Below are 23,333 nucleotides of genomic sequence, written 5' to 3'. Positions count from 1 at the left end.
AAAAAAAAAAAAAAAAAAAAATGCTATAGTTTCTGGTACTGTTTCTTTTTTCTTTAGTGTAGTGAAGAGGCAGAAGACATCTCAGTCCAAGTGAGGGCTATCAGAATCTTGGGTGGGGAGGAAGGATTGTATACTATACCTGTTCCCCTACCCTAAATCCACCTAGTTGAGGATCATTTTGTCCAATAAGAGTTGTTACTGATAAAAATGATTGTAAGGTTGCATATAAGGTACAGGTGCAAAAAAAAGGTTGAGAAACATTGCTGTGGTGGTATAGGCATAAGATTGTTCCAGCATAAGATTCTTATGCCCTTCAAGAAAGGAAATGACTTCTTAATCCAACTTAGATGTTTATTTTTTTTGTTTATTTTGGTAGAGGCAAACATTGTTTTAATAAGTTTTATTGAGATATAACTTACTATAAAATTCACCGTCTTAAAGTATATAATTCAGTGGTTTTAGTATATTCATAAGGGTGTGTTACCATCACTACTATCTAATTCCAGAACATTTTCACCACCCCAAAAAGAAACCCTATATCCATTAGCAGTCACTCCCCATTCTCCCCTCCCCCAGACCCTGGCAACAACTGATATACTTTTCTGCTTCTGTGGATTTGAAGTTTTGTACAAATGGAATAATACACGTGTGGTCCTTTGTGACTGGCATCTTTCACTTAGCATAATGTTTTCAAAGTTGATCCATGTTGTAGCATATATCAGTACATCATTCCTTTTTTTTTTTTTTTTGCCGAATACATTCCAACTATTCACTTTTAAAGGTTGTACCAACCATTTTGGAGAAATTCAAAGAGAAGAAGCCTCAAGTGGTACAAGCCCTGCAGGAGGCAATTGATGCAATCTTTCTTACTGTAAGTTGAGTTTGTGTTTGTCTAAAGTAAAGTTTGTCAATGTAATATTTTGATTGTTCTTTACATTTGAGAAAAGCTTATTGACCACATTTTCTTTCTAAAGACCACACTACAGAACATCAGTGAGGATGTTTTAGCAGTAATGGATAATAAAAATCCAACCATCAAGCAGCAGACATCTCTTTTTATTGCAAGAAGCTTCCGCCACTGCACTGCTTCTACCCTGCCAAAGAGCTTACTAAAGCCCTTTTGTGCTGCTCTACTTAAGGTATAGACTTTCTTTGAAATTGAGGAAATATTTTATACCTAGGCAAGATTTTGTTTTTTCTACTGATTGTGTACAGTGACTACTTGACTTTAAGACTGTAGATTATTGTCTTTTGAGGAGAGACCCTCTGTAGCTTTGAAAATTGAATCCAAATTCTTGTATTATTTATGTTCCTGTTCTTGAAGAAAAGCACAAATTAGCTTTATAATTTCACTAACTACTAAAACTTTTATTTCTTATTTGGCCCATAAACTGATATTCAGCTGGATCTGGTCAAGCACAGGCATCCAGTTTAGAATATTTAAAGATCATTTGAGTATGAAGCATTTTAGATAGAGGGTAAGAGGAAGGGTAACTTAATTGGCAAATAGAAAGCTAAGCTTAGATTCTGTGAATTGTAAAAAGCAAATTCTTTATCTAACAACCATCAGTCTGAATTAAAATCAGTAATACCTAAAGAACCTTGTATCAAGATCATCTTGCTTACTTCCGGACTATAGCACATCAATGATTCTGCTCCTGAAGTCAGAGATGCTGCATTTGAAGCATTGGGTACTGCTTTGAAGGTGGTTGGTGAGAAAGCAGTAAACCCATTCTTAGCTGATGTCGACAAACTCAAGCTTGATAAGGTAGGTTAGTAATGGGTTTTAATGAAATTGGATAGCGGTCCTGTCTCTGTGCAATATGGGTTTGTTTACTGGTATCCTTTTGATCAGAATTTCTTGATTAGTAGAAATATCTTTCAAATTATAAAAAATAAAATAAAATAAAATTGAATGACCAATCTGTAGAGGAGGTAAAAATGATGTTTTGAGTTAATTTCATTTCTAATACCTGGAAAATTGCCTTTCTAAATATGAATGTCTTCCATCAAAAATATGGTTATTGTTTATTTTTAATTTTCATTGCAGTATAGTTGATTTACAGTGTTGTGTGAGTTTCTGCTGTACAGCAAAGTGATTCAGTTGTACATATATCCATTCTTTTTTAGATTCTTTTTCCGTATAGGTCATTACAGATTATTGAGTAGAGTTCCCTCTGCTATACAGTAGGTCCTTATTAGTTACCTATTTTATATATAGTAGTGTGTATATGTCAATCCTAATCTCCCTATTTATCTCTCCCCCCCTTCCCCCCCAGTAAACGTAAGTTCATTTTCTACAAAAATGTGGTTATTGTAAGTTTAGTAAATTCTCATTTGCATAGAAATATAATGTAAGACGTCATTAATGTATATCTACTGCCAAGAAAATATGGATAATTTATCTTTGTTGAAAAGGAAACTTTTCTCTCTGAATTCTCATGTAGTTGTGGTTTAGAAGTGACTTATTAAGTAATGTAATGATTGTGTTTCAAAGTTAGGCTCAGTGACGTGTATCTCAATTTCATTCTCCAGATCAAAGAATGTTCAGAAAAAGTAGAGCTCGTACATGGTAAGAAAGCTGGACTTGCAGCTGACAAGAAGGAGTTCAAGCCTGTGCCGGGAAGAGCTGCTGCTTCGGGGGCTACAGGAGATAAGGACACAAAGGACATTTCAGCACCCAAACCAGGACCCTTAAAAAAGGCACCTGCTACTAAGGTTAATAGATGACTTGGAAAATATGGTTTAAAAATTAGAATTTAGTAAGGTAGGGTCTGAATCTCAGGTTCAGGGTTGTTCTTCAATATGATTTCATTTGAGAGATGAACTCATTACAACATTCAAAATACAGCAGAGCATCTTTTAATGAAGACAGCATATTCCAATAGTACATTTGGTTATTTGAAACCTATATAGAGATAAAAATGGTAATGAAGATACAGGAGTACATTTTAAGGCATCAGAAAGTATCATTAAATAATGAAATAGGGACTTCCCTGGTGGCGCAGTGGTTAAGAATCCACCTGCCAATGCAGGGGACACGAGTTCGATTCCTAGTCTGGGAAGATCCCACATGCCACAGAGCAACTAAGCCCGTGTGCTACAACTGCTGAGCCTGCGAGCCATAACTACTGAGCCCACGTGCCACAACTACTGAAGCCTGCGCACCTAGAGCCTGTGCTCCGCAACAAGAGAAGCCTGCACACCACAGCAAAGAGTAGCCCCTGCCTGCTGCAACTAGAGAAAGCCCACGTGCAGCAACAGACCCAATGCAGCCAAAAATAAATAAATTTATTAAAAATAATAATGAAATAGTATGGCAAGGTACATAACATTAATAATGTAAGTTCATTTTCTAACTTAACATAAGGTCATTTTGCTAATAATGCTCTGGAATTGCAGCACCGAGTCTCCATTCCATCAGGGTCTCACTTTCTAGTGTAGAAGAGGGGGAAATGACCAAGGGCAAATATGGCATTCTTACAGTGAACACTTTTCTTGGACTGGATTCTCTTAAGCATGAAGTTATCTGCTGAAAATGCAAGAAGTTTGATTCTCTTTTCCACCCTGAGCCCCAGCCTGGAGTTAGGAGAAGAGAACTGATATTTAGTGAGCTTTACTTTGTGAAGCATTTTACCTACATAATCTTATTTAATCATCATAACAATCCTTGAGATAAGGGTTTTGTGATCCCTGTTTTTCCAGAAAAGGAAACTGGGGCTCAGCAAGGTTACATGTCCTGCACATGCTCTTACAATTCACTTGTTTGTTTATTCTGTCTCCCCACACTGTATTGTAAACTTTAAAGGATAGAGATCTTGTCACTGCTTGACCACTTGTGCATAGAAGAGGCTCCGGCATATAGCAGGAGCTCTGCATATATTTGTTGAATGACCAGAGTTGCAGAACTGGGATTTGAACCCAGGTATCTAGCTACAGAGTCTGTGTACTTTCATGTTATGCTGTCTCTTCAGTACTCCAGTACAGGGAGTTGGCAGCTATTTTCTCCTTTCTCACCAGCTCCTGCCTCTCTGGACAGTGACCTGGGTGCAGCACCTTAAGACCTTTTCTTATCTTGCTGAACCTTTCCATGCTAGCCGGCTTTCTCTTATAAGGGATTCTTTTCCTTCCCCCAAGAATAAGCTGTGGGTGGAGTGGGGAAGGACCTGCTTTTGTTCTTTTGAAAAAATCAGTAGGACAGTATCATCTAATAAACCTACTAAGCCAATAAACATGTATGTCTATGTTTAAAAAAAAAAAGGAGATTTATTAATTGAGGTGCCTCTCAATTAATAAAACAGAGTACTATTATATACAAGAAAGGATCCAGAAGAGGTGTTCTAGTAAATCAAAGAGTGTAAAATTTTCTATTTTTACAGTGAGAAAACAATTAAATCTCTCTTCATGGGGTAGTTATTATGAACCAATAAAATCATAGTGCTAATGTGAACTGGCAAGTGTTAGAGGTTTCCATTGGATTAAAAACCAGCATCTTAGCTTTGCTAACCCCACCTTAAAAGCTCAGAATATGTTCAAGATAACAGTGGTTTCAGAACAGCTCTGGATGTTCAAGACTAAATTGGTCCTCTGTCATTTTATCTTTTCTTTTTAGGTTTGGGCATTGCTTAACAAATATCCAAAATAGGTAGAAGGAATGATGTGGACAGTGATGTGTGTTGCCATATTAATGTTACTGCCCTTGGCTGTATACCTTATGATAAACTGCTATTTTCTTGTGACCTTTCAAAACTGGGGGTGACATAAATTTAAATCAAGATATTTAAATAGAATATTAGCAGATAGAATCCAGTGGGTGCAATAGAAAGTATGAGCAACTGAAGTTTATTCCAGGATCGCAAGGATAGTTTGATATTAGAAAAATTACTGAATTTATAGATCAAAAGAAGTCTAATTTCAAACACTGAAAAGGAATATAATAAATTTCAGCATGTCTTCTTGATAAAAATTCTTAACCGTATAGAAATGGATGGATACTTTGATATGATTAAATATATCATTTTTATAGATTATATGATCATATTCTTGGAAAACCCAAGCAAGTCAACTGGAAAACTAATAAAACAATAAAAAATATTCAGTGAGATGGCCATCTTCAACATAACTAGAACACTCACTGAAATTGGCATAACACCTCTTTTTCTTCACAAATTAGATAGTTCTACAGTGAGTAATAACATATTCCATGTTACTTGGAGTAACTTTGTGGTTAAATAGTGAGTACTTTGTGGTTAAATAGTGAGTAAATGTTATAACTCAGAAACTGCCCTTTACTAGTGTAGGAAGGATCTAGAGGCATTTAAAGGCATCAAACATTAATTCTCAAATTAATCTGTAAATGTAGCATAAATCCAGTTTATTGTTTTTATTTCATTTATCTCATTAGCTCATTTTGAATTAGAGGTTCTTTTTTTTTTTAATTTTATTTATTTTTGGCTGTGTTGGGTCTTCGTTGCTGCTCATGGACTTTTCTCTAGTTGCTGTTGTCTTCGTTGTGGTGCTCGGGCTTCTCATTGCGGTGGTTTCTCTTGTAGTGGAGCATGGGCTCTAGGCATGTGGGCTTCAGTAGTTGTGGTACACAGGCTTAGTTGCTCTGCGGCATGTGGGATCTTCCCGGACCAGGGCTCGAACCCACGTCCCCTGCATTGGCAGGCGGATTCTTAACCACGGCGCCACCAGGGAAGCCCTAGAGGTTCTTAACACAGCTTCTACAGATTCCCCATGAATGATCTTCAGGAGGTCTGTCTGCCCTTGAAATTGCTAAATTCTGTGGGCACAGAAAATATGGGTCTTTTTGTTGTCGCTGTTGGTTGAGTGATCCCTCATTTTAATCAAATTTTTGAGGAATCTCTAATCCCAAAATGTCTAAGAATCACTATTCTAAATCCTTAAGTGGTTTAATATTTTTCTGTTTGCTTTTAGCCTGGCGGGCCACCGAAGAAGGGGAAACCAGCTGCACTAGGAGGCGCAGGGAGCGCTGGAACCAAGAACAAGAAAGGGTTGGAGACTAAAGAAATAGTGGAGCCTGAGCTCTCGGTCAGTATTATACAGTATGCCTCAAACTCAAAACCACGGAAAGTCATTGCCTATGAGGAGGTTCAGGTTCTTTCTTTTCTGAGTTCTGTAACGTATAGTTAATGGATGTCTTTTTAGCTTATTGAAACTGTGCCTTGGACAAACTTCCCCTTTACAGTAGTATAATAGAATCCTCAGATACTAAAACACACCTATGGGAGTGTTCTTGTAGTTTTGGCTGGGGTATTCTTACATTGTTGCCATCTGTTTCCTTAAGCAATTATTAGTGTTAATGTTTTGTATCTTACAGATAGAAGTATGTGAAGAAAAAGCTTCAGCTGTCCTTCCTGCTACCTGTATACAGCTTCTAGACAGCAGTAACTGGAAGGAAAGGCTGGCCTGTATGGAAGAGTTCCAAAAGGTGGGTACACAGGGATGAGTTGAATGTGAAAGAAAATTACATCATACAGAAGTGATGAATTGATAAATGAAGGACTAGTCCTAATTGCTGTATTTTGTAACCAGTGAACATGTCTGCAGGGTGTTAACTAAAGATGAGGTGGGGTTTTTATTTGCTTTTTAGCTGTTTAGTATTTATCTTTCAACATCTGCTTTCTGTGGCTTCTATCAGCTCATAACCTAAGTGATGCATACTCAAGAAAATTAGGTTTATTCTGAATTATAAGGCTTACATGAATTTTATTTTATTTTTAATTTTTTATTTTTTTGGCTGTGTTGGGTCTTTGTTGCTGCACTCAGGCTTTCTCTAGTTGTGGTGAGCGGGGGCTACTCTTCATTGAGGTGCACAGGCTTCTCATTGCGGTGGCTTCTCTTGTTGCAGAGCACGGGCTCTAGGCACATGGGCTTCAGTAGTTGAAGCACGCGGGTTCAGTAGTTGCAGCATGCAGGCCCTGGAGCGTGCAGGCTTTACTAGTTGTGGCACGTGGGCTCTAGGGCACGCAGGCATCAGTAGTTGGGGCGCACGGGCTTAGTTGCTCCGTGGCAGACCAGGGATCTTCCCAGACCAGGGATTGAACCCATGTCCCCTGCATTGGCAGGCAGACTCTTAACCACTGTGCCACCAGGGAAGTCCCTGAATTTTAATATTATGGTATTAAACTTACTAGGCAAACAGGTCTCTTCACGTAAACCACCCCTCATCCATTTTATGTTTCCCTCTTTGTTGTCATGATTCTCAGAAGAATAGACATTATCACTTGGTATGAGAAGCTTCTTTAAAAAAAATCTGTGTTGGACAGGAGCATGGTGGTTTATTTTGGCACACACTCTTTGATTCTAATGAGGAGGGGTGTGGAGAAACTGCAAGAATGCTGCGACTTGAGCCAGGAGTCCTGGCTTCCAGTCCTGCATCCGCCACTCAAGCTTAGCCCTGGGTGTGCTTCTTTGAAACCTGTACTTAAATGCTTCTAACCTACTCTACTTTGCTATGTTTTTAGGAAAATCGAATAAGTCAAAATATGTATAAGCAGTTTCAGCCATACACTGGGCAAATTAAAACTGTTACTTTCTTTGGGGCAAATTATTTATGAATTCCTGAAATGTGAAAAAAAGAGTTTCAGTGGCATCACTATAACAACCATATACCAAACATCCAACTTAAGAAACAAAGTATTAGAACAGAAAGTAAACAAGCTCTATCTGTGACCCTCCTCATTTCTATTCCCCTCACTCCTTCAAAGGTAAACACGTAATTGATTTGGTATATACTGTTCCCTTGGAACTAATCATTAATCCCTTAACTCTCCTACTATCTTGTTTTACTTCAAGGCTGTTGAACTAATGGACCGAACTGAAATGCCATGCCAGGCATTAGTGAGGATGCTGGCCAAGAAACCTGGATGGAAAGAAACTAATTTTCAGGTATATTTAAATTAGAGATTTATTATCTTTTATTGAAGTAATTTTCATTACATCATCCTATGGTGTATTAGAGAGGTATAGTTTGGTAATTTTTAGCTTGTTCTTTTTTTTAAAATCACTCAGCCAATGTGTCATGTAATTTTAAATGAACAGTGGAATGTGTGCATTTTGATTAAACACATAACTCTAACTTTGTGCATTTAGGAGTTTATATATATACAAATACTTATTGTTTGTTAATTCATATGTATGCATTTTTCTCATTATTTAGACCTGGAAGCCCTCGAATATAGGGAGGGATGAACAATGAGATAGCTTTCTTATTTCTTTGCATTAAAAAATAAATGTAGTCTTTAAATTGCCAATAAAAAATTACCACGTAATCGGTTTAACTCATTAACTGATAATAGAGATGAAATTGAGCAGTAGCGTTATTTAGTTTAAAAAGTAGGTGTAAAGGGAGGTATAGGAAAGTAATACATGAAGGAAAATGAGAAAAGTGTTTTCTTCTTCTCCTCTAGACATACATAGAGCTGATGGGAAACAAAAGTTTGAAATGTATCAGGTTTATTTTTGGCTTCCTGCTAGTCTCTTTTTTACTTCTGTTTTGCCATCTCTTATTCTCTGTTTAGGACCATAGCTCCCTTGCTCACTGTTCCCTTAGCACTGCGTTATAACCTCATCCAAACCATCCAGCTCCACAAAGGTTTCCCGTGCCAGAAGGTTCTGATACTGCCTTCTTCCCCTCACACCACCACTTTTAAAACTCCCCTTACGTAGCTTCTCAGATAGGTGAAAGAAGCACACCTGATTTGAGCTAATACACTTCTTTGTATTAGATCCATATCAAGAGATAATTTTATATCTTTTTTCCTTTATAACAACTTTCCTGAGGGTATAAAATTGTTTTAAACGGCGCAGTGCAGCTGTTTTTAGTCTATACACATAGTTAGCAACTCCTACCACTATTTAATTTTAGAGTATTTTCATCACCCCAAAAAGAAACCCCATACCCATCAGTAGTCACTCTCTATTCCTCCCCAAGTCCCCACCCCCAGTCCCTGGCAACAATTAATCTACTTTCTCTCTCTATGGATCACTTCTCCTGGACATTTCATGTAAATAGAATGATGTGGCCTTTTGTGTCTGGCTTTTACTTAGCATAATGTTTTCAAGGTTCATCCATACTGTAGCATATATCAACTCTACAGTCTTTTTTTTTTTTTTTTTGCGGTACGCGGGCCTCTCACGGCCATGGCCTCTCCCGCTGCGGAGCACAGTCTCCGGACATGCAGGCTCAGCGGCCATGGCCCACGGGCCCAGCTGCTCTGCGGCATGTGGGATCCTCCCAGACTGGGGCACGAACCCACGTCCCCTGCATAAGCAGGTGGACTGTCAACCACTGCGCCACCAGGGAAGCCCTACAGTCTTTTATTGCTAAACAGTATTCCATCGTATGGATATACAACATTTTATTTACCCATTCATAAGTTCTTTGTTTTTTCTTCGGCTGTGTCACGCAGCATATGGAATCTTAGTTCTCCAACCAGGGATCCTGCGACCCCTTCATTGGAAGCACGGAGTCTTAACCACTGGACCACCAGGGAAGTCCCTTCCCATTCCTAAGTTGATGGGCATTTGCATTGTTTCTGCTTTGGGGCTATTGTGAATAATGCTACTATGAACTTTCATGTACAAACTTTTGTGTGAACACATGTATATACCTAGTAGAATTTCTGGGTCTTATGGTGACTCTGTTTAACTTTCTGAGAAACTGACAAACTGTTTTCTAAAGTGGCTGTAGCATTTTATCTTTGCACTAGCAGTGCAGGAGAGTTCCAGTTTCTCTACTTCCTTGCCAACACTTGTTATTTAAATATTCAAGCAGGACAAAGGGAAATATTTTCGGTCAAAAGTGTCTGAAGTCCCAGACATCTGCCATCATCACATTAATATCTTTAAATTGTTTTTCACAGTTCCTTCCATTCTTCCACTTAAAAATCTACAAATTCTTTAAATCTCTCAAGTTCTGGTGTGTGTGTGTGTGTGTGTGTGTGTGTGTGTGTGTGTGTGTGTGTGTGTGTGTGTGTGTATGTACACGAGGGTTGTAATTTTTTTTGTGGGCAACTCTAGTAGGAACTCTGAATTAGTATGGTCATTTTATTATGTATTTCAGGATGTATGCTCAGTACTATATGCAGATAACCATAGGAGAAGGAGAATATAGAAATTATATTTTTCAATTCATAAACTTCATGTGGTAACATTGCTTGTTAATATTTTAAAACACTGAGTTTTTTTCTGTCTTAGCTGTCAGCTACATTAATTGATAACAATTAAAGGATAAAAATTATTTTGTTTCTTGGTTTAAAGTTTGATTTTAGTTTGGTCATGTTCTCAGCTGTTACATCTTCAGGCTGCTATAAAAATAAGTAAATAAATAAGTGTCTTTGGGCAATTCCCTGGCGGTCCAGTGGTTAGGACTTGGCACTTTCACTGCCGAGGGCCTGGTTCAATCTCTGGTCAGGGAACTAAGATCCCAGAAGCCGCGTGGCACACCCCACCCCCGCCAAAAAAATGTCTTTGGCTTACTCATAACTTTCTGATACTTATCCTTGTTCAGGTGATGCAAATGAAGCTTCACATAGTTGCTTTGATTGCCCAGAAGGGAAATTTTTCCAAAACTTCAGCTCAGATCGTCTTAGATGGCCTTGTAGACAAGATTGGAGATGTGAAATGTGGGAACAATGCAAAAGAAGCTATGACAGCAATAGCAGAAGCTTGTATGTTGCCATGGACAGCTGAACAGGTTAGTGACACAGAGCTCTCTTTCCTCAAGTTTTCCCAGTTTTTTCCCAAATTTTAGTTTAAAGTTATTAGTTAAACTTTAGTTCTTTTCTTCTCAAGTAAAACCTTTTTTGATACTGTTTTACTTTTACCTTTAGTAATTTTTGCACTGTTGCCTGATAATTAAAATTGTCTTAGTCAAGAATATTCTATTAAGAATGAAAGTAATTTTCTCTTAAGACATTATCATCCAGAGTGACCACTAATGAAAAGTTGTAAACAGTCCAGATTGCCTTTTAAAAAATTTTTTTTATTGAAGTATTAGTTGATGTACAATACTGTGAGAATGCTTTTAATACTTCTATCACTTACCTCATTTTCTTGTGTAAATTAAATATTTCATTCCTAAGGCATTCTTGCAGTTGTGTTAGCATCAGGAAAACCACACTTAATCTACTACTGCCTTAATGTCAAGCTATATTTCTGTGAGAAATCTGAGAGAAAACACAGATCTGTTTTGGTTTTTTGTATGTTTGTTTTTCCACTCCAGGTTATGTCAATGGCTTTCTTACAGAAGAATCCCAAGAATCAGTCAGAAACTCTGAATTGGCTATCAAATGCAATAAAAGAATTTGGTTTTTCTGGGTAAGTCAGAAAGAAATCAAGCACATGTTTTGCCAGTCTCTAACTGGTGATTATATTTGTTGTAGCTATTGCTGCTTATTTCTGAGAAGCCAGAGCTGGATTGCCTATAATTTATATAAAACAAGACTACCTTTGTTCCAAAAGCCTATATTGGCTTGTCCTCCTGCATTTTGATATCCACTAATATTAGAGTTCTCTAAGTTATTTTTCCTCAAGTATTTGTAACTGTCCCACAGAAAAGCCAGTTCCAAGGATTTCTAGTCAAATACATTTGGAAAATACTATATAAAATCACACTTGTTTAGAGATCTATAGTGCACGTTGGAAAATTAAAGGCTCTGAGAAGTCCTGCAGTTGAGACACTTGTTTAACCCACTCTTTCCCAAAGTTATTTGTCTATTGATCACATTTGTTTACAGTAGTCCCCCGCTTATCTGTGGTTTCACCTTCCACAGTTTCAGTTACCCACAGTCAACTGCATTCAAAAAATATTAAATGGAAAATTTCAGAAATAAACAATTTATAAGTTTTAAACTGTGGGCCGTTCTGAGTAGCATGATGAAATCTCACTCTGTCCTGCCCAGGATATGAATCATTCGTTTGTCCAGTGTATCCCACCCATCAGTCACTTAGTAGCTGTCTCAGTTACAGATCGATCCTTGTGGTATTGTAGTGCTGCTGTTCAAGTAACCCTTATTTTACTTAATAATGGCCCTATGGGACTTCCCTGGCTGTCCAGTGGTTGGGACTTTGCTTTCCAATGCAGGGGGAGCAGGTTCGATCCCTGGTCAGGGAGCTAAGATCCCACATGCCTCGCGGCCAAAAAACAAAAACATAAAACAGAAGCAATATTGTAAGAAATTAAATAAAGACTTTAAAAATGGTCCACATCAAAAAAGTCGTAAAAAAAAAAAAAATTGCCCCAAAGTGCAAGAGTAGAGATGCTGGCAATTTGGATATGCTAAAAAGAAGCTGTAAAGTGCTTCCTTTAAGTAAAAAAGTGAAAGTTCTCAACTCAGTAAGGAAAGAAAAAACTGGCATGCTGAGGTTGCTAAGATCTACAGTAAGAATCTTCTATCCATAAATTGTGAAGGAAAAAGAAATTCGTGAGTTTCACTGTTGCACCTCAAACTGCAAACATTGTAAGTGCTTAGTTAAGATGGAAAAGGCATTGAATTTTTGGGTGGAAGACATAAACGGAAAGAAAACATGACTGATGGCAATGTGTTCCACCCAAAAGCGTGCAGGCTATGAAGATTTCAGTAAGGGATCCCCTGAAACAAGTGACACCAAGCCATTTGCTGCAAGTAAGGATGGCTACACAGATTCAGAAACAGGTTGGGACTGAAAAATGTAAAAATTATAGGAGAGGCTGCGTTTGCCAGTGAAGCAGCCTCTGCATTTCTGGTAGAGTTGAAAAAATTGATAAAGGAGAAAGAGCACACTCACATAACTTTTATTACAGTATATTGTTATAATTGTTCTATTCTGTTATTAGTTATTATTACTAATCTCTTACTGTGTCTAATTTATAAATTAAACTTTATCATAGTTCCATAGGTATAGGAAAAAAATAGTATATGTAGTACTATCCACGGTTTCAGGAATCCACTGGGGGGTCTTGGAAAGTATCCCTCCAAGATAAGGGGGAACTATTGTATTTTATTTAGCAAAATTTTATAGACTTACTTTATGCCTGGCACTTTCTAAATAATAACTCATTTGATTTAATCATCATTAAAAACCATGTGAGGTATTGTTCTCTCCTTTTATAGATGAGGAAACTAGAGCACAGAAAGCTTGAGTGATCTGCCCAAGTCACAGAAAGTGGCAAAGCCAAGATTTTTTTTTTTTATAAAGTTATTTTATTTATTTATTTTTGGCTGTATTGGGTCTTTGTTGCTGTGCGCAGGCTTTCTCTAGTTGCGGCGAGCAGGGGCTACTCTTCGTTGTGGTGCATGGGCTTCTCGTTGCGGTGGCTTCTCTTGTTGCGGAGCACGGGCTCTAGGCGCACGGGCTTCAGTAGTTGTGGCACGCAGGCTCAGTAGTTGTGGCTCGCGGGCTCTAGAGCTCAGGCTCAGTAGTTGTGGTGCACAGGCTTAGTTGCTCCGCGGCATGTGGGATCTTCCTGGACCAGGGCTTGAACCTGTGTCCCTTGCATTGGCAGGCAGGTTCTTAACCACTGCGTCAGGAAGTGGTTAGGGAAGTCCTGGGAGAAAAACATTCTAGACGAAGGGAACAGCAAGTGCAAAAGCCCTGTGGCAGGAGCACATGTGATATATTTTAAAATAGCAAGGAGTAATTGTTCTTCAGAATGCAGTTGGAGTAGAAGAGTGAGGGAGTAGGGAGTGGTAGGAGATAAAGACTGAAGAAAGAACAGGGGCCCAGGTTGTGTAGGGCCTCAAAGTTTTGAATAAATTGGAAACCATTAGATAGTTTTGAGCAGAATAATACAAGGATTATTCAGTCAGAACAGATAGTGAAGATCAAGGGCAGAAGCAGGGAGACTAATTAGAAGGCTACTGAAATAATCCTGTCAAGAAATTATATGGCTTGGAAGTATTATGATTCAGAATATATTTTGAAGGTAGAACTAAGCAGGATATTGAACTTAAGAGAGAAGAGGAGTCAAGGGTGACTGAGGAGTCAGGGATGGCCTGAGCAACTGGAGAATGAAGTGCCTGTTTACTGAGATAGGGAAGACTATGGGAAGAACAGGTTTGGGGGCGGGCTGTGGACAATCAGGAGTTTGGTTTTGACAGATGTAGGTTATCTACTAGACATAAAAATGGAAATGTCACAAAGGCAGTCGGATATATGAATCTGGAGTTCAGGAAAGAGATCAACACTGGATTGATCTAATGCATATAGATAGTATTTAAAGCTTACTTTAAATGAGTGTAGAAAGAGAATAGGTGAAACTCAGGACATATCTAAAGGAAGCTGGTTCTAGAGTCTGGGTTTATAAAACTCCATTGAGTATTTTGAGGTTTCACTTGTTTTTCATTCTAAGTATCATTTCTTCTAGATTGAACGTGAAAGCTTTCATTAGCAATGTGAAGACAGCTCTTGCTGCAACAAACCCAGTGAGTACATACCAGCATATATAGGAAGAGTAGTAAGTACAGCCATCTTTATGGTTCTGTTCTGATCTGAAAAGTTATTTTTGTTCTGCCAGGCTGTGAGGACTTCTGCCATCACCTTGCTTGGCGTGATGTATCTGTACGTTGGTCCCTCTTTGCGAATGTTCTTTGAGGATGAGAAGCCTGCCCTCCTATCCCAGATAGATGCAGAATTTGAGAAGGTAAAGATTCCACAAATGATACAATCCATAGTTGACTTGAGAATGCTTATATTAGTTAAGTTTAAACTTTTAACCCTTTGGAATGAAGAATATGTATGTATTTGCTTTTATATGTATAAGGTATCCCTGGGAAGAATTCATAAGAAATAGATGACTTTGTGAGGAAGAGAACTAGATAGCTATAGTATAGGATGGGACATTTTCCCCTTTGTGGCTTTGGAATATTAAACATTTTGAATGTATTACCTATTACAAAAGTACACTAAATATAACATTAAATTTTTTTTTTTAAGTAAAAAGAAACTTGACCTTCCTTGAATAAACTTTCTAATTGAAATTGCTAAGTTTTGGCAGACTTGCTGTGTATTGTCTTGGGCATACAAGTCAAATGACAGCTTTATGATTGAGAAGTCATATTCTAATAGGTTTGTATAAAGATATCTTTTGTCACATAGTCTCAAAATTGGAATCTAAGTAGGAATTAAAATATGTGCTGTGTGAATATTAAATATTATGAAGGAATATGAAGGTTTGACACAGGTACCATTCTCTAACCAGTTTGCTCTCATATTCTTCATCAAGTTCATTAGCCTCACTGACTTATTTGTGTGTAGATGCAGGGACAGAACCCACCTGCTCCAACCAGAGGGATTTCCAAACACAGTACAAGTGGTACAGATGAAGGAGAAGATGGAGACGAACCAGATGATGGGGGCAATGATGTTGTGGATCTTTTGCCAAGGACAGAAATCAGGTTTGTTGCTAATGATTTATTTGATGTATTATACTTAGTTCTTAATGGTGTCTTCTGTTTCTCAGTCAGGGTACTTCTGTGACATCATTGTTCTTTTAGGCATCTGGAATTAAGGATTCTGTCTTTTTTTTTCAGTGATAAAATCACTTCAGAGTTGGTGTCTAAGATTGGTGACAAGAATTGGAAGATCAGGAAAGAAGGCCTAGATGAAGTGGCAGGTATTATCAATGAAGCAAAATTTATCCAGCCAAACATAGGTGAACTTCCAACTGCCTTGAAGGGTCGACTCAACGATTCAAATAAAATCTTGGTACGTAGAATATATGCCTGTTTTTTTCTCTCCCCTCTCTGCCCCTGCAGGGTGATCCTTTTCAGTAACCTTCAGCAGCAAAAACAAAAAGGAGTTAGTCACTCTATTGCTTTGAACTAGAAATAGCTTCCTTTAATTTTTTAAGTGTGCCTCAAGATATGTTGGTAGATGGCAAGTTTATTAATCAAATTTTCATGAATCTCAGATTTGCTGTTTACAGGGCTCTGATATTAAGTATTTTTGTATAAAACTGCTTGTAATACCCATAAACAAGTTAATTTCTAATTTTTAAATTTGGATTTTTATGAGATTTTTCTTAAACTAGGCTTTACCTTACTTTAAAATTATAAAGCATTGTAATCTCTAGTCGAAAATTCTAATATTCCAATTTTATGAACTGATGATAAAAGGAGACACCATCACCCAAAAATTATTCATAAGCTGATTAGTATCATAATGAGCTGATTTTTTAAAGTAGGCCAGAAACTTCCTACTGCATTGACTGTATAGCAGCAAACTTGCAAAACTTTGAGCACACCTTGCAATGGTTTGAACGTAAGGTGTTGGCTTTTCCCACCCAGGTGCAGCAGACGTTGAATATCCTCCAGCAGTTGGCAGTAGCCATGGGCCCAAACATCAAGCAACATGTGAAGAACTTAGGCATCTCTATCATCACAGTGCTTGGAGACAGCAAGGTAAACCTGACTCTTTTTACCACAGCTCTGTTCTGGAATAGGCCAGCCACATGACTGGGCTAAGAATAATCCTTTTTTTTTTTTTAAATTTATTTATTTATTTGTTTTTATTTTTGGCTGTGTTGGGTCGTTGTTGCTGTGCACGGGCTTTCTCTAGTTGTGGCGAGCGGGGGCTACTCTTCGTCATGGTGCGCGGGCTTCCCATTGCAGTGGCTTCTTGTTGCAGAGCACAGGCTCTAGGTGCACGGGCTTCAGTAGTTGTGGTGCGTGGGCTCAGTAGTTGTGGCTTGCAGGCTCTTGAGCGCAGGCTCAGTAGTTGTGGCGCACGGGCGTAGTTGCTCTGCGGCATGTGGGATCTTCCTGGGCCAAGGCTCGAACCCGTGTCCCTTGCATTGACAGGCAGATTCTTAACTACTGCGCCTCCGGGGAAGCCCCAATCCTTTTCTTACATGTAAGAGTGCATGTAAACAGTTTATAAACTTTGTTAGAGAAGAGAATATTAGGAGGAAAATCGTAAAAATTTTTACCTCCCAGGCATTATTAAGGTGATCAGATATCTCACTAGCTTTGTGACCCTTAGATAAGTTGTTTATCTTCTTTGAGTTTCAGTTTTTATCTATGAAATTTAATTCTTACAGAATTAAATAAGCAACTGTACATAAAGTACCTGTACCTGTCTCATACAGTATGTACTCAAAAAATGGTTGCTATTATGATTATGATATCATTGTTTAAGGTGTTGGTATAAAGAGTGAATAAACATATAAATTTTGGATCATGTATTTTATTTTCTACCTGTTCCCTCAACTACTAGAGTAGGATCTTCTGGTACTTCAGTAAGATATTTGCAGTTTCACAGTCCTGGAATTTGTCACATTGAAAGTTGCAAGCTCTTATGTTTATCCTTAATTGAATATTCGAATGTCTCTTTATTTTTGTGTAATACATTTAATTTGAGGAATTGGACTATTTTAATATTTTTCACGTCAGTAAGTCGTTCTCATTCTATGAATGCAAATTAATATAAAAACAAAAATGTTCAATCAAATTGTTAATTTCAGTCTAACTATTAAGAGTTCTCTAACAGGTAGAATTACATTCTTTAGCAGATAACCAGGGACATAAGAGTCCCCAGAAGTTCAGGAAACAAAACCTAAGAGTTTGTTCCCCTAACATGATATTTTATGCCCAGGTCACTGTTTTCCCTAATTAACTGAGTATGGGATCTTTACAATTTGGAGTTTTATGTTTCTAATTTACTTTGGAGTTTTAGTACAACGTGGATCTACATTCTGTTTCAAAGAAGATGAAGTATGTTCCAAGTATGTTCATGTGGACTTTAGAGAAACCTCCATTGTTCGTGTTCATAAAGTAACAGGCTTTTCACTCCCTACCTCCAAACCATAGCAGTGTTACCTTTATTGATTCTCTCTTCCATTCAGAACAATGTTCGAGCTGCGGCCCTAGCAACAGTGAATGCTTGGGCAGAACAGACTGGCATGAAGGAATGGCTGGAGGGGGAAGATCTTTCTGAAGAGCTCAAAAAGGAAAATCCTTTCTTGAGGCAAGAGGTTAGTACCATAAATATGATTTGCTTTACTCATGTCTTCTACCTTCATAGAGGCTTGGACCTACCTAATAAATATACATGAATGGATAGAATGAGTTCCATTATAAAATCGCTAATAATATGAAACCAAATTCCTGGAGCTTTTTTATTCATGTGCTTCCTTTTCTTTTTTCCTTTCATGTGCTTTTTTAACAAACTTTTTAAAGGACTAGCCTTTCTGTGAAGTTTTCTCTTTGCTTGAACTCTTAAATGGTAAAGTAAGAGGTTTTAATCATGACATAAAAATAGTTCAACATTCAAAAGTCTATCCGTGTCACCCATCATACCAACAGGCTAAAGAAAAGTCATATAATCCTATCAGTTGACAAAAAAAAGGATTTGAGAAAATCCAACATCTATTCATGATAAAAGCTGTCAATAAGTTAGTAATAGAAGAGAATTACTCAAGTTAAATAAAAAGCATCTGCAAAAAACCTCTGTAAATGATAATATTCTTAGTGGTTAAAGACTGAATGCTTTCCCCCTAAGATCAGGAACAAAGCAAGAATGTCCACTTTCACTGCTGTTACTCTGCATAGAACTGGAAGTTCTAGTCACTGCAATAAGGCAAGAAAAAGAAATGAAAGGCATACAGTTGGAAAAAGAATAAATAAAACTATCTGTAATTGCAGATAACATGACTGTTTACATAGAAAATTCCAGGAAATCTACAAGTAAACTCCTAGAACTAATAAATGAGTTCAGTAAGATTGCAGGATACAAAATAAACACAATCACATTTGACAAAAGTCAATCACATTTCTTTATAATACATTGAACATATGGAAACCGAAGTTACAAACATAGTACAGTTTACAGTCACTCCAAAGAAAATGAAATCCTTAGCTATACACTTAACAAAACAAATACAAAATATGTCTACTGAAAATTACAAAAATGCTGATGAAGCATTCAAGGAAGACCCACATAGATGTAGAGACATGCCATGTTTGTGGATTGGAAGATTTAACATAGTAGAAATTAGAAATGTCAGTTCTATACATTTAATGTATACATAATTGATGTATGCATTTAATGTAATTCTTATCAAAGTTCAAGAAAGTTTTTTTGTAGACAAAGTCAAGGTTATTTTAAAATTTATATTCTAGCTAAAACAGTCTTGACAAAGGGAAAAAAATGGAAAGAACCTCTCTACCATATATTAGGGCTTACGAAATTAAATTGCTAACATAATCAAGACACTGTGGGGAATTCCCTGGCGGTCCAGTGCTTAGGACTCCATGCTTTCACTGCCAAGGGCTCAGGTTCAATTCCTGGTTGGGGAACTGATCCCCCCAGCCAAGCTGTGTGGCAAAAAAAAAAAAAAAAAAAAAGACACTGTGATAGCAAGGGGTAGGAGGAAGAGGATAGATACAGATAGGTGGAGCTGAAGAGGAAACCCAGAAATAGACCCACACAAATATGAGCAACTAATTTTCAACGGTGTTTCCAAAGTAATTCAGTGGAGGAAGTGTGGCCTTTTCACCAGATGATGCTGGAGCAGTTGACATCCAGAGACAAAAAAATTAAACCTTACCTAAACCTCACATCTTACACCAGAATTAACTCAAAATGGATTTATGGGCTTAAATGTAGAACATAAAACTATAGAACTTTTAAAGATAACATAGGAGAAAACCTTCAAGATATAGAAATTCTTCAGGCAAAGAATTCTTAGACTAGACACCAAAACCACAATTCATCAAAGAAAAATTTGATAAATTGGACCTCATCAAAATTAAGAACTCTTACTCTACAAAAGACCATGTGAAGAAGATGAAAAGACAGCCTGGAGTGGGAGAAAATATTTGCAACCTCTGTGTCTGATAACGGACTATCATCGAGAATATATATATATATATATATATATATATATATAAAGAACTCTCAAAACTCAACAGTTAAAAATCTAATTACAAAATAGGCAAAAGACAAGAACAGACATTTCACTGAAGAGGATATACAGATGGCAAATAAGCCCATGAAAGGTGTTCAACATTATTGGCCATCAAGGAAATGCAAATTAAAACTGCAATCACAGACAACTATCAGAATTACTAAAATAAAAAATTGTGATAACACCAAATTCTGGCAAGAATGTGGAAAAACTTGAACACTCTCCTGGTGGAAATGTAAAATGGTATAGCCACTCCAGAAAACAGTTGGGCAGTTTCTTACGAGACTATACTTGTAGTTACTATATGACCCAGCAAGTCTTGGGCATTTATTCCAGAAAAATGAAAATTTATGTTTACACAAAAGCCTATATACAAATGTTCATAGCAGCTGATTCATAATAGCCAAAATCTGGAAACAGCCCAGATGTCTTTCAACAGGTGAATGCTTAAACTATTGTATATCCATATGTGTAATACTATTTAGCAGTAAAAGAAACAAATTATTTATACATGCAACAAGTTAGATAAATCGCAGAGGAATTGTGCTGACAGTTCCAATTCCAAACAGTTACATACTATATGATTCTATTTATATGAGTTTGAAATCTCATATTTTAGAAATGGATAAACAGATTAGTGGTTACCAGGGATTAGGGAGTAGGAGGAGGGATGTGAATGTGGTTATAAAAGAGGCAACACATGGGATCCTTGGGATGGAGCTGTTCAAAATCTTGACTGCGGGAATACACTAACACATGAAAAAATTGTAGAGAAAGCAATATAGACACATACACAAATGAGACAGAATCAGACTGGGTCAATCTGAGTATTATCAGTGGATTGTATCAATGTCAATATCCTGGTTGTTTATACTATAGTATAGTTTCATAAAGTGCTACTGTTGGAGGAAACGGAGTAGAGTGCCTGGGATCTCTCTGTATTATTTCTTATAACTGCATGTGAATATATAATCATCTCAATAAATATCTCAACTAAAAAATAAATGCAGGGCTTCCCTCGTGGTGCAGTGGTTAACAATCCACCTGCCAATTCAGGAGACACGGGTTCGAGCCCTGGCCCGGGAAGATCCCACATGCTGCAGAGCAACTAAGCCCGTGTGCCACAACTACTGAGCCTGCGCTCTAGAACCCATGAGCCACAACTACTGAAGCCTGCGTGCCATGACTACTGAAGCCCATGCACCTAAAGCCTGCGAGCCACAACTACTGAAACCCGCACGCCACAACTACTGAAGCCCATGCACCTAGAGCCTGTGCTCCGCAACAAGAGAAACCACTGCAATGAGAAGTCAGCGCACCACAACGAAGAGTAGCAGTAGCCCCTGCTCACCACAACTAGAGAAAGCCCATGCATAGTAAATGAAGACCCAACACAGCCAAAAATGAATAAATAAATTTAGTTTAAAAAATTAATTTTAAAAATAAATAAATACAGATTTCCCTGGCATCCAGTCGTTAGGACTCTGCTTTCACTACCGTGGCTGCGGTTTGATCCCTGGTCGGGAAACTAAGATCCCACAAGCCACACGGCATGGCTGAAAAACAAGCAAAACAAAAAATAAAACGAATATTTTAGAGATATGGAGAAAAACTGTCTATGTAAGGCAGAAAGCAGAAGTCCTGGTAGAACTTGTCATCTTCTAATCAAATAAATATTTTGCATCTTCTCTAGCTGAATAGTTCTTAGAATTAAAAAAGAAGTGAAAGTTTAAGATGCATTAAGAACTATTAAAGCTTTATAACTTAATGCTCAAACGTGGTCCAAAAAACTGTGTCCTTATCTTAGCTGATTATCTTCATTGCATGTTTATCATTTAATTGGACAATGGAAATGACTGATTTCACACTGGAAAGTTGTAGTGTGAGAACTAATTCAGTGTTTAGTACTGATAAAATCATTAAGCTGAAGATCATAAATAATGACAGTTTTCTATGTGCAGTGTGTAACTGGTCTTTATTTCTTTTGGCAGCTTCTGGGCTGGCTGGCTGAGAAACTACCGACTCTCCGTTCCACCCCCACAGACCTTATCCTTTGTGTTCCCCACCTCTACTCCTGCCTAGAGGATCGCAACGGAGATGTGCGAAAGAAGGCCCAAGATGCCTTGCCATTCTTCATGATGCATTTAGGATATGAGAAAATGGCCAAGGCTACTGGGAAACTAAAAGTACTACTACTTGTTGCTGCTGTTAAAAGCCATTTAGAAAAATATTGAACATGAATTTATACAGGCAAAAGATCATATTAACCTCCTATGAGTTTCAACTTGAAATCCCAGTGAGAGCAGAAATAAAATGTTTAGTAGTGTAGAACTTCTAAAGAATCTGCTGTCTTTGCAGGGATGAAAATTGTGACCTTCTAGAATGGCAGCTAATTTACTGTGACTTCATAATGTGTTACTTCTCTTGCACTATGTGCTGCCTCCCTTACTTCATTGGTATTTCAAAACTAGGAGCTCAAGGATTTGACAGCAGATCTGTTAGTAAGCATAGCATGAGTATATCATTTATGTGGCCTCTCACCTCTGTTATATTGTCTCCGTAGCCAACTTCTAAAGATCAGGTGTTGGCCATGTTAGAGAAAGCCAAAGCTAACATGCCAGCCAAGCCCGCTGCACCTGCTAAAGCAACTTCCAAATCCGTGGGAGGATCAGCTCCAGCCAAATTCCAGCCTGCCTCAGGTAACTCTTATTTTGAGAGGGTTAAAGGGGAAGGAAATAGTCAAGGGAACTCTTAAAGAAATAGAAACCTTCATTTTTTAATCACATTTCCTCATGGCTTAGATCCCAAATCCTCCCTCCATCTCCTTACCCTCCTTTCATAAACATTTGTCAAATTACCTGGTTTTATGCCAGGAACTGTGCTGAGGGTTTAAGGATGAATAATTTGATTTCCAACTCCAAAAAGGAGTTTGGGAGTATCACAATGAAATACTCCAGAAAGCAAGTGCTCAATCTTACTTTTAAGGTTTCCACAATTATTTTCTGCTATTGGATATTACAGTTAGAAGGAGAATTGGGACCATCTAGCTTAACCCTCTTTATTAACAGGTAAGGAACACCAAAGGTTAAGTGACTTGCACAAGGCCAAACAGCCAGCCAGTGGCTGAACCAGCAGAGACCTCTGCTTAACTCATTCATAAATGAGTTCCCCTTCCACTACACTTGGCTGTTTGCTGATCCATTCTAATATTTACTAAACTTCTTCAAGGGAAAATTCTTGATTTCTTCATCCTAATGTTAAAATTCCAAAATGTACAAATAGAACACTGATCTGTAACCGCTGCTCTTCTAGACTTATTGCTTAAACAAAATAATAATATTCTGTTTAGTGGGGTAGAAATTATTATTGCTATAAAGTGAGAAATTTTACATGTGTTAAATTGTTGGTATCAAAGTAT

The 23,333-nt window shown here is 37.6% G+C and overlaps 1 protein-coding gene across 5 annotated transcripts in view; it reads left to right on the top strand.

Annotated features, from left to right (window-relative positions):
* The window catches only part of CKAP5 (cytoskeleton associated protein 5), a 107,084-nt gene that overhangs the window by 56,761 nt on the left and 26,990 nt on the right, over window positions 1-23,333 (top strand). For all 5 annotated transcript variants that reach the window (XM_073808873.1, XM_019947855.3, XM_073808872.1 and 2 more), the window contains 17 exons: window positions 782-871; window positions 975-1,139; window positions 1,640-1,768; window positions 2,536-2,718; window positions 5,941-6,054; window positions 6,344-6,454; window positions 7,822-7,914; window positions 10,538-10,723; window positions 11,252-11,346; window positions 14,375-14,432; window positions 14,525-14,650; window positions 15,265-15,404; window positions 15,540-15,714; window positions 16,296-16,409; window positions 17,852-17,980; window positions 21,907-22,101; window positions 22,479-22,614. In XM_073808873.1, the coding sequence (XP_073664974.1) occupies window positions 782-871; window positions 975-1,139; window positions 1,640-1,768; window positions 2,536-2,718; window positions 5,941-6,054; window positions 6,344-6,454; window positions 7,822-7,914; window positions 10,538-10,723; window positions 11,252-11,346; window positions 14,375-14,432; window positions 14,525-14,650; window positions 15,265-15,404; window positions 15,540-15,714; window positions 16,296-16,409; window positions 17,852-17,980; window positions 21,907-22,101; window positions 22,479-22,614 (2,239 nt within the window). The remainder of the gene's footprint in view (window positions 1-781; window positions 872-974; window positions 1,140-1,639; window positions 1,769-2,535; window positions 2,719-5,940; window positions 6,055-6,343; window positions 6,455-7,821; window positions 7,915-10,537; window positions 10,724-11,251; window positions 11,347-14,374; window positions 14,433-14,524; window positions 14,651-15,264; window positions 15,405-15,539; window positions 15,715-16,295; window positions 16,410-17,851; window positions 17,981-21,906; window positions 22,102-22,478; window positions 22,615-23,333) is intronic.

The sequence above is a fragment of the Tursiops truncatus genome, chromosome 8 (assembly GCF_011762595.2).
Source record: "Tursiops truncatus isolate mTurTru1 chromosome 8, mTurTru1.mat.Y, whole genome shotgun sequence".
NCBI classification, from domain to species: domain Eukaryota; kingdom Metazoa; phylum Chordata; class Mammalia; order Artiodactyla; family Delphinidae; genus Tursiops; species Tursiops truncatus.
The sequence above is the reverse complement of the archived record's forward strand: the minus strand, read 5'-3'. Positions and strand labels throughout refer to the sequence as shown.